Source organism: Papaver somniferum, chromosome 5 (genome assembly GCF_003573695.1).
Source record: "Papaver somniferum cultivar HN1 chromosome 5, ASM357369v1, whole genome shotgun sequence".
NCBI classification, from domain to species: Eukaryota; Viridiplantae; Streptophyta; class Magnoliopsida; order Ranunculales; family Papaveraceae; genus Papaver; species Papaver somniferum.
The window spans coordinates 197,628,401-197,639,848 of NC_039362.1; the positions used below are offsets into that span (position 1 = coordinate 197,628,401).

Consider the following 11,448-nt stretch of genomic DNA (forward strand, 5'->3'; position numbering starts at 1 on the left):
GTTTAATTCTATTCAACAGAAGATCCCTAAACTGTCTTATGATCAAGGAGACTGATTTGTCAAGATCTTCATCCGAAAAATCATCCTCAGACTGATCATCCACAGAGACATGAACACTATTACCTTTGACAAGTAATTTAGTGTTCTTTTGTTCTTTTAAAGGAAACATCCTTAACGACTTTGGATGTATGCTCATGGTCAAAGATCTTAAGCTTTCCAACCAAGGTGTTTCTGGAAAGATTATCGAGGTTATTCCCCTCAACGATGGCATGCTTCTTAGAATCGTATCTAAATGGCAGTGATCTGAGAATTTTCATCACAATGTCCTTTTTAGGAATAGTCTTACCCAATTCAAAATATGCATTAACAATTCCAGACACTTTGTGATTGAACTCATCGAATGTTTCTTCATCTGCCATACAAAGGTTCTCCCAATCGGAATTAAGGTTTCGAAGCCTAGCATCCTTTTCACTGGAGTTTCCTTCAAATACGGTTTCTAAGATATCCCAAGCATCTTTAGATCAAGTGAAGTTTGTCACATGATGCTGAAGATTTGGGGTAATGGAATGTATGATATCATTCAAACCGTCGGAATTTAGATTTGCGGCAGTTATCTCAACAGCGGTGTATTCATCAATAGGTTTGGAAACGTTTACATCACCGACTACCACAACGGGAGCATCATAGCCATTAACCACATATACCCATGATTCAAAATCACGCGATTGAAGAAAAGCTCGCATAACAATTTTCCACCATAAGTAATTGGAGCCATCGAAGAATGGTGGTACGTTAATAGAGATAGCACCTCTATCCATAGAGTCAGATCGCTACAAACACAGACTTGTTAGGTCTTAAACGTATTTGCCTGCTCTGATACCAATTGAAAAAGTGGGGGTCTAACAACGCCACCCAATATTTCGCTTAGCAATCTGTATGGACTAACTCCGAAATACTTTGCTAGAGAATCAACTAGATAGTCAGACTCAATCTAGATAAAAGTATCTCAAGGAGTTAATATCTCTCTCTTGTTTTTGATATTACTCAAGCTAATAGAAATCAGCGAGTCCTAATTAAAACACAAGGAATACTTGGACGGTAACAAAGACCAATGTCCAAGGATCAGTCAATATCAATCAACAACCAAAGATTGGATTTCCAATTGATGATCACGAACGCATAACCTGTATTATTTCAATTATATAAAATATAATGCGAAAAAGAAATAACACAGCCACCAGAAATTTTGTTAACGAGGAAACCGCAAATGCAGAAAAACCCCGGGACCTAGTCCATATTGAATACACACTATATTAAGCTGCTACAGACACTAGCCTACTCCATGCTAACTTCGGACTGGACTATAGTTGAATCCCAATCAGTCTCACACCGATCCAAGATACAGTTGTACTCCTACGCCGCTGATCCCAGCAGGATACTGCGCACTTGATTCCCTTAGCTGATCTCACCCACAACCAAGAGTTGCTGCAACCCAAAATCACAGACTTGATAATAAACAGATCTGTCTCACACAGAAAAGTCTATCAAAGGATAAATCTGTCTCCCATAGATAAAACCTAGGTTTTGTTCCGTCTTAAGTTATAAAATAAAGGTGAACATGAACCAATTGATAATACGGTCTTATATTCCCGAAGAATATACGATATTAATCAATCACCTCTCTACAATCCTTCTTGACTACACAGGCGGTTTGTCGAGGAATCACAAACAGTGAGACGAAGATGTTTGTGACTTCTTTATCTTGCCTATCGGAGAACTCTCACGATCTCAAGCCAATCAATCGATTGTACTCGTACGATAGAAGATGCAAGATCAGATCACACAACTACGATAAAAGTAGTATCGGTCTGGCTTCACAATCCCAATGAAGTCTTTAAGTCGTTAACCTGGTTTTAGAGAAGAAAAACAAAGGTTAAAGGAGAATCGACTTTAGCGAGCGCACTAGTATCACACAGACGTGTGGGGATTAGTTTTTCTCAAAGCTAGATGTCTCCTTTATATATCCTTCAAATCAGGGTTTTTCCTTAGTTACAAAGCAATCCATATTCACCGTTAGATGAAAACCTGATTTAGATTCAAGCTAATATTTCTCAACCGTTAGATAGAAAACTTATCTTGTCACACACACTTGGGTATACGTTTACTGGGTTTGCGAAAACCATGCCCAAACGTATACGTGTATGTTGGTTCAACATAGTAACCCAAAAGGTTAACCATATAAGCATTTCATATTAACCTTGTTCTTATTCACCATAACTAGTTCAATTGACTCAAATGTACTAGTTAGAGAGTTGTTCAATTGCTATGAGATCTTATGTAACTACACAAGACACAATTGAAATAAATATGATTTGACTCGATTGAATCGGCTCATGAACATTATAGCCACGGTTTGCATAAAGCATTCCTTAGTAATTTAATGTTTCATGTTCAGAGCACATCTTTAAATCATAACCTCTTAAGTTCACAAACAAGTTCGTGGACTTAAGTTAATAGGTTGAGTTTTCCAAACTCAGAAGAAATTCTCGGAAAGAGAACTTCCGCCAGTTCGGGGAATGGGTTCGCGGACTAAGCACACAAACGAGTTTTGGAAAATCCAGCAGAAATTCTCGGTCGAGAACTTCCGACAGTTCGAGTCTGCGGACTGGGTTCACGGACTTGGCAAGCCAATTCCACAATCCTTCCGATTTCTCTTGATCAACAAAGTTCGAAAACTTCGGTTCAAGGAATACATGCTTATGTAATCTAAACTCTCATTCCAATCATTGAGACATTATAAGAGGACGCTATACAGCCGTTATTCACAGACCGATTCACGTCAGAGCAATTCTCAAAGTGATTGAAACTTTTCATGACTTTCGTCACTAGGTGAAGACAAACTTGATCAAAGCGAAACGCTATACCAACACACGATTTCGAGAAAAATATAAACAATGAATGCTCAGCTCGAAATATCAAATGTATATGATCTAGTCTATATAACATACAACTTTTGTCTCATAAGAAGTAGGAGATAGAATAGATAGACTTTTGGATAAGTTCAAGTCTCCACATACCTTTTTGTTGATTAAGTTCCACGGTTCCTTGTACAGATCTTCGTCGTTGTATGATGAATCGTCATGAAGTCCTTGAGCTCAACTACACTTTTTTATCCTAGTTCGAGACTTAGCTATGTAGGCTAGAAATCAAGACTCAAAGTTTTGATCACTAACATTGACAAACATGCTTGAGATAGCAATGCATGCAAGGTCGACCGAGATACGGTCTAACACTATCCATGACAACTATTTTGGCATATTGGTGTTAGACCCAAATATGGCTCTGAAAACATTGGCCCTGTTGCTATATCAAACTTAAGGCCTTAGGAGAATTACTTGACTTAGTTGGCGTGGCAACTTTAGCTAAATTAGGGTTTGGCATATCGAAACCCTAATTAGCGCGTACGACATAGCCGCGGCACGGTGAAGCTTTATGCAATCGGCTCCATGGCCACATTAAAGAAATCATGGCAGGCCATAATATGAGAATGGCGTCGTTTTTTTAGGATTTGGCGGGTCTAACATGGCTCGTGGCATGTTGTAGGGCCAAAGGGGCGTAATTGGGTCACGACTGGAAATTAGGGTTTCGGCTAATGCCACTAAGGTAGAGCAGTGTTTGGAATACCCTAATTGGAATATGTTATGGCATTTGTCCACGAACAAGAAGTGGGTTAGCACGTTGGCGCGCTATTTATGACATGTTGACACGATCGACATGCTACTGTGGAAAAGTGGCACGTTTGGCATGTGGCATGCTACTGCGGCAAAGTGGCACATTTGGCATGTTTGGCATGCCAATTAGCGTATTGGCGCGGCATGGCATGTTAGGCATGTCACTAACATACCAGAGCGGAATGCCACGTTTGGCATGCCAATCATTTTGGCGCGGATTTTGGAAATCCAATTTGGCATTGTGACCTTCTGGCGCAACTTTTCCTCTTTTGATATTGTGGCAGGTTTAGAGCGACCTGATTCGTCGAAAAAAGAGGGGCAGCCAAGCATGGGCGTGGCCACACTTCTGGTGTGCGTGTGGCGGATTTAAAGCGACCTGATTGGTCGATGGGAAATAGGTCTGACAAGTGTGGGCCCAACCACAACTCATGTGCGTGTGGCGGGTTTAAGGCGACCTGATTGGTCAACAGGAAATAGGGGTCGGTTCGAGCAGCATGGGGTGTGGCCACTTGTAAGTGGCGCCGGCTGGCCTATGGTATGGACACACCTTCCTTTGTTGGTGCTCTTATTCAGCGGCTCCTTTTATTCCTTGTTTTCTTATTTTAGGTAGGATTTTGCACCTTCTAATCCATGTCGGATTAATTGCCTAGTTCGCCTAGGCTTAATTTTGACAGGCGAGGTCTAATATACTGCGCAGGGCGCAAAAACCCTAATTTTGCAAATTAGTTAGGGTAATATCTGAATCTTGTGAATTATCACAAAATTGATTGAATTCTATGTGTTGACACAGAGTTCTTTAAGTTTATTGCCAGAGAGAAGTATTCTTTCCGATTGAATACTTTTATGCAAGGACCTTAACCTTGATACTTGGAAATTCGTGCTACTCTGCTGTGAGTGAACACAAATTGTTATGCCATACAAATATTAAGGGTTCAGCCGGGGAACATAGCACAGAAAGCATTCAAAGAAACTTATATTAACTGAATAATATGGGCATGGTGCCGAAATTTACAGAATATTTGGGATTGTTCCTACATGCGTCATTCTGGATAAATTTCATGTGAGTATATCGAGTTGCTCAATAAATGCGCCAGTGAAGAGGTTGAATATTCATCACTTTACCTGGATCCATTTCTTTACAGAATGATGGCATATTAAACACAAGGTTTACAATTTTAACCCTGAACTAAAACCACCATCAACGGTCCCGCTACCAAATAATTCATCAAACGAGCAACATTTGCTCAAACTAGAAATATTGGTTCAACTGTCAATATTCAACAGTTAATAGAATAAGCAACATTTGCTCACCTTAACTATCAATATTCATTCAACAATTATACCTCTGTCTCAACAGACATGTTCAATTCATGAGTCCTAGAACATTTTTAATTCATGTTCAACTCAGCAATACAAAGACTCATTGTCTCATCAAGTCAACAATCGACTAAATAAATACACGGCTGTCTTGCAGACTCCACAATAACGAGACACCAATCGTGTCACATGGGGGATATTAACTAGGATTTTGGTATGGCAGCCTACGACACATGTGTTCATCCACGATGAGAATGTGGCTAAGTCTTGCAAGTGGTTGAAGGAGTTAACAAAGTAGTGGGTGGACAATCAACCAAGTCTCCGCACGATGAGTAACTGGTTTTAACACGATTTTCACTTTCCCACTCTTTGACTTCAGCAACCATCACACTTATTGGGATCAATGTGTCTACTACTTCTTGAAATATAAATAAGTCTCTGAACCCATGATTGAAACAACAGAAGAATTCTGATCCGAGCAATCACTCTCAAGAATTCGATCAATCAACCAGAACTTATTCGAACTTAACAGTTCAAATAAAACTCGCAGAAATCTTAAACACATTCACAATCCTTGATCACCATTGATCTCACACATTTCTCAGCTTCCCTCCTACAGATCAACCCATCCTCTCTTGTGACCGAATTGACTCTGGAACGATCATTGTCTTGGTTTAGGACGAAGTCTTACAGATTGATCTCTCGAATTCAAGCACTCCCTTTGCAGTGCATCTGTGTGAGGTTAAGTAGTTTTCTCAGTTCGAGGAGTCTCCTCCGCACGGTCGTATCTTGAATTCCTTAAAAACCAGCAAATCGTTTTTCCCCATCTACAGTATGGACACAATATTATATCCTGCAAATATGGCAATAGGTAACTACAATGAGAATGCAGAGATTATCAGCTTGAACTGGGCATATGAGGAATATAATCTTATTTTGGTAGCCTAAAACGATAATGAGACTTCTACTACCACCTCTACTGTTATTCCTTCTCGTTCTAACTTCTAATACATATGATGTTTACGTGTTCATGGATATGCGTTCAGGTTGGCATGTGAAGCGTATAGTGCATGCTAATTTCAAGCAACTCAATCCGTTTTCTTATTCATTTTTGCTAGTCTGTGGAGGTTTCAGAAACTAGATCTTCTGGAGGCTTGGATTTTCCATACACCCAATTTTTATTTCTTTATATACACAAAGCTAAACTCTGAAAGACTCTCCAAGCTATTTCGATCTACGAGTAACTGTTCTTGTATTTGATTTGCATATAAATGTTAAAATGTATGTGCTTGAATATTGTCCATTGCGAAAAATCAGTTTGTGTTGGAAATTTAAAGGTTCATGAGGTTGATGTACATTTGTAATTTGTCTATGAATAAGGGAAATTTTGGCCAGTGAGCACACTATTTCTTCAAGAAGTAAAAAAAATTTCAACAAATTAGTAGTGCACAATTATTTTGGTAAGGTAAAACCTTAGAAATTGCCATTATACTAAAAATGCTTATGAAGTATTTCATACAAGGTACTTATTCAAGGCATAAAAAGTAACCATGACAACAAGAGTAAGGCACATGTCTGTGCTTAGCAGCTATTTGAAAAAAAGCAGCGTGCAAGCCTTGCACCCAAAAAATGAGTGCCCTCTACCATTCCCGATCCCCAAATGGGTCATATAATTCAAGAATCAAGATGTGTATGCAAAAACACCAATATCGATCAAATACTTTTAGCTGAAGCATGAACCGGAAAATTATAGTGGAAGGCAGATGGTGACATTAAACGAATTACTGAAAGAATATTTCAAATAATGGAAAGGCTAGAGTTCTAGTGCATGTATCTGCTTCGTTCCGTTTTTGTTAAGAATTTGTTCAACCTACCCACCCTATGACAATCCCGGAGTTAGAATAACTCCATTCTTGAATGCCTTGGGCCCTTAAAACCGTCTTGGAAACTACTCTTATGTATGATTGATGATAGTTGCCCATCGATGTATAAGACATTGCTAGATGTTTTTAGATAGTTTGTTTTGTAGTGATTAATCTTTCGCAAAATAATTACCATATCTTTTTTGACCAGGCTAGAAGAGGATCTGGTGGTGGTTAAGACTCAAGATGCTTATTTAGCTATAGCCAGCATGTTGAATTTGCTCTGAGTGGAAAAAGTTGGAATACAGGGGTCCAGAAATAAAGAATCCTCACAGGTTTAATTCTTCTTTGTTTTTTTATTTTGATCGGCAAAAGTAACATTAATAGAAAGAACACAAGCCGTGTGAAAGCTATTACAACTGAAGGTGGGAAGAAATTTCCCAAAGAACATAGAAAGCACATAGGAAAAGAAATTCGAAGATCTCTAGGCAAGTAAGAAGGTCAACAAGAGAATAAGATGAATAGCATGAAAATAAGATGAACTTAACATCCATTGTGCAGAAAGAATAGATTGTTGTAGGAGTTAAATATCGTACATGATAATAATTACGCGAAGTGAAGAATATAACCTGAGCGAAGAGCATCGGACATAACAAAGTTGAGATGACGCACCAGATGATGTCAGCAAAGTCACGAGTTAAGTGTGAAGAATCATGCAAAGAAGTATGCTATGCGAAGATGAACGATTGTATATGAGCGAATATGTCACATAGTGATCCCGAAAATAATGGGATTCTTAGTTGTCATCCATTATGTAAAATCCTATATAAATGAGAGAGTCATTGTTTTTGGGAGATATTCTAAGGTAAGTCTTGATCAAGAAATAGGGAGAGAGAGAAATAGTGAATCTAGGTTTCAAGTCAAATTATTGTAATACTTGAATCTGTTTTGTAAACATTCTCAATCTTTAATTAATAAAACAAGAGTTCATAATGATCACCTAGAGATTGAATCAGTTATAGTGAAGTGTAGATGTAAGATTTCATACAACTACATTTTTGCCGCTAGAAAACAGCTCTGGATGCTAATTCCTGATAGTATATCATAGATTTTAAGGAAAAAAGTGATATCTAAAAATTTAGAAATGGTAAGGATCGAGTCTGTTGTTGAACAAGGAATGACAACTAGAAGAAGTAACAGACTTGCTGAACAAAGACGAATAACAAATCTTGAGTAACAAGAGGAAAGAATGGAAGAACATCAAAGAACAAAAATTCCAATTGGATCTCAGCGAGAACAAGGACAGAATAACGATATAGATTATGATAGAGTGAGTGTCCATACCGCGATAACGAATTCTACAGACGAAGGACAGAGAATTGGTAATGAAGAACTAATTACAGTGAGTGAAGGAAATATGACGATTGCAGAGCTTAGGAAAAAATTAACAATTGAAAGAAAGAGAGAAGAAGAGGAGCGTGCGAATTTAATCCGTTAAAGTGATGATTTACGAGAAGAGAATCTTAGATTACAAGAACAAAGGTCAAGGAGTGCTACATGCTCAAGGTCAAGATCCAGTAAGAGTTCTTCCCGGCAGAGCCAATCTAATCGAAGAAATTATAGGAAAAGGCAACATATGGAAGTCATTGAAGAAAACTCGCATGAAGATGAAAATTTGGAAGATCAAAGGGAAAGGAGACGTGTAATTGACTTAGCAACTAATCGATATGAACATCCACGCGAACTTCTTCGTCGTGCAAATACTAATTGTGAAAGGGAAGAAGAGGATCCAAGTCAAGGACAAATGATATTACATGGTAGAAAAATGTTGAGAGACGAATATGAGCGCAAACGAGAGATTGCACGTGCGAGAGATAGACAGAGAAGAAGGGAAGAATTAGAAGAACGAGAATTACAAAGCAGATTGCGTTTTATTAATAATGGAGTAAGGGGACGCGAGTGTCATCGCATAGATGATATAGATCAATGTCAAGTTACACCACAAGAAAGAGAAATATCAAGACATCGATATGATCGCACATGCAATGAAGAAAGACATGATAAAGTACAAATTGAAGCAAATACTGAAAGGCGTAGGCGAAGAAGAGAGGAAACTGAAAAACAGGAGATACAAGAGGCAATACGACAAAACAATCATGAGAATAGATTGAGACAAGCAAGATTAAAAAGACCCATGCAAGAGGATTTGGATCAATCATTAAGCGAATAAATTCTTAAGGAGATGGCAGAATTAAGAGAAATGATGACTACAAAGAAAAATGATGGAAGAAGACAACTAGAGGAAGCATTGGAGGAAGCTGCAAAAACTCCATTTACAAAAGAAATTCAAAGAGCACCGATACCATCTAAGTGCAGTTTACCGGCATTTACAAGTATATTTGATGGAAGCGCATGTGCGATACAACATGTGAAAGCTTATTCTAGATGTTTATTGCAGTGGGAAAATTATGATACAGTAATGTGCAAATATTTTGATGCAAGTCTAGCAGGAGAAGCTTTGAAATGGTTTGAAGGCCTACCTGTAGAATCCATTGGTTCATTTCATCATCTACAAAATGTCTTTTTGGGGCAATACATAAGTAATAATCTATCAAGACTAGGTATTGAGACTGCATTCGGACTTCGCAGAAGAACAAATGAGAGTTTGCGTCATCTAATGACTCGTTGGAGAACAATGTGTAGTGAAATGGGAATACGGATGGATGAGCGACATCTTATTCTTGCATTGATTAATGCTCTCTTTGCAACAGATTTATTATATACCCAAATCTTCAGAATAAAGGATACAATAACAATTTCGGAGCTGCGCGAATTTCAAGAAGAATACATAGCACTTGAGGAAAAGCAAAGAGATATGGAATATTACCTAGTTGCAATATCTGATTTGAAAGGTGGAAATGCAAGTCTACTTCCGAGGTTGACAAATGTTATTGCGAGTACATCGAAGGGAACTCAAGGAAGGAATAATGCAGATATGGAACAAAAGTTAGTGGCTATGGGAAGTGCAAATCAAGCATAGTTTAATAAAGAGTACAGAGACAAACAACTTCAAAATTATGGAGGTGATGATACAGTTCAACCAGAAAGCTCTACAGGACAGCAAACACATTATAACAAGAAAGATGGAAGAATAGTATGGGAACAGATAGATTTGCCAAAGTTGAACACTACCGTGGATAAAGTATGGTAAGCCGCTCTCTTAATGGATGACATTACAGAACCACATAATGTAGGCGAAGAGCCGCCACCAGGAAGAAGAAGTAAAGAATTTTGCGTCTATCATAGATTTCATGGTCACACAACAAGCAACTATAGAAATGTGAGGAAGATTATATTGCGAATGATTAAGTAAGGAAAGTTGGACCATTTCTTATTAAAACAACCAAGGAATTTACCACCACCACCACCTCCACCTCAAGGAAATACATATGCAAATGAGAAGGAAAGGAGTACATTTGTTATTGAAGTGGGTGCGAAAGAAAAAAAATTATATTGTATCTCGATCATACACTCGTCCAAAAGTATAGAAGATTTTAATGATAATGTTTTAAGTCGAGTGTATGCGAGAGATGCTGAAGGAAGGGAAATTTTCAACCTTGCAAAAATATCATCTTTGAAGGACTGGCAAAGGCAGAAAATCTCGTTCAACGCATATGAAATACCAGAAGGAAGAACATCACATGAGTGCCCACTGGTGGTGAGATTGGGAATTAATCCAAAACCATTGGAAGAAGATGAAGAAGAAAATGAGAAGAATACTTGGGAGATAAATAGAATACTTATAGATACGGGAATTTCTGTAGATATTCTGTTTTACAATACATACAAAACAATGGGAGGGAGAGATGGTGAGTTAATCCCTTCAACATAAAAAATATATGGCTTTAATGGTTCTGCGAACAAACCAAAGGGGGAAGTGACCATGCAAATTATTCTACAAAATTTACCAACAAATATCACATTATGTGTAGTAGATGTCGAGTCGCCCTATAATGCTCTCATTTGGAAGACCATGGCTGCATGGAATATTAGTTGTTGCATCAATGCATCAAGTTTCCTCTACCTAAGGGTGTTGGCATTATAAGAGGAGATACAGTTGAAAGTAAAAGTTGCCAAGAAATTGATGTTGAAAGATGCGAAGAAAGGGAATTCAAGCGAAGAAATTTCAGAAAAATGCAGCAGATAGTCAACGAGCAGAGAGATTGATGGTTTATGCGGTATACGAGGTGGGAGAAACAAGCACGCGAGGTGATGGAATTTATTTGATGAGAATGGTTAAAATCAAGAATCATTATGAGGACATGAAACAAACATCGATGCAGAGGTCATCGTGGAAGAAAGATAGTAGAAGAAATCAATGACGGCAACAACAGAAATGGATAATAACAGATGAAGATGAATAACGACAAGAGAGAGAAGATAAATGAAGAGGCACAATATCAAAAATAATGAATGGTACAATGATCTTCGCACAAAACCAACTCAATAATGCGAATGAATATTTTGGAAAATGTATG

At 38.1% G+C, this 11,448-nt stretch overlaps 1 protein-coding gene across 1 annotated transcript; it reads left to right on the plus strand.

Moving 5' to 3' along the window:
• The first annotated feature begins 8,546 nt into the window (after window positions 1–8,546).
• Window positions 8,547–9,140, plus strand: LOC113280514 (trichohyalin-like). The gene has a single exon (XM_026529129.1). The coding sequence runs from the start codon at window positions 8,547–8,549 to the stop codon at window positions 9,138–9,140; it is 594 nt and encodes a 197-aa protein (XP_026384914.1).
• The last annotated feature ends 2,308 nt before the right edge of the window (window positions 9,141–11,448 follow it).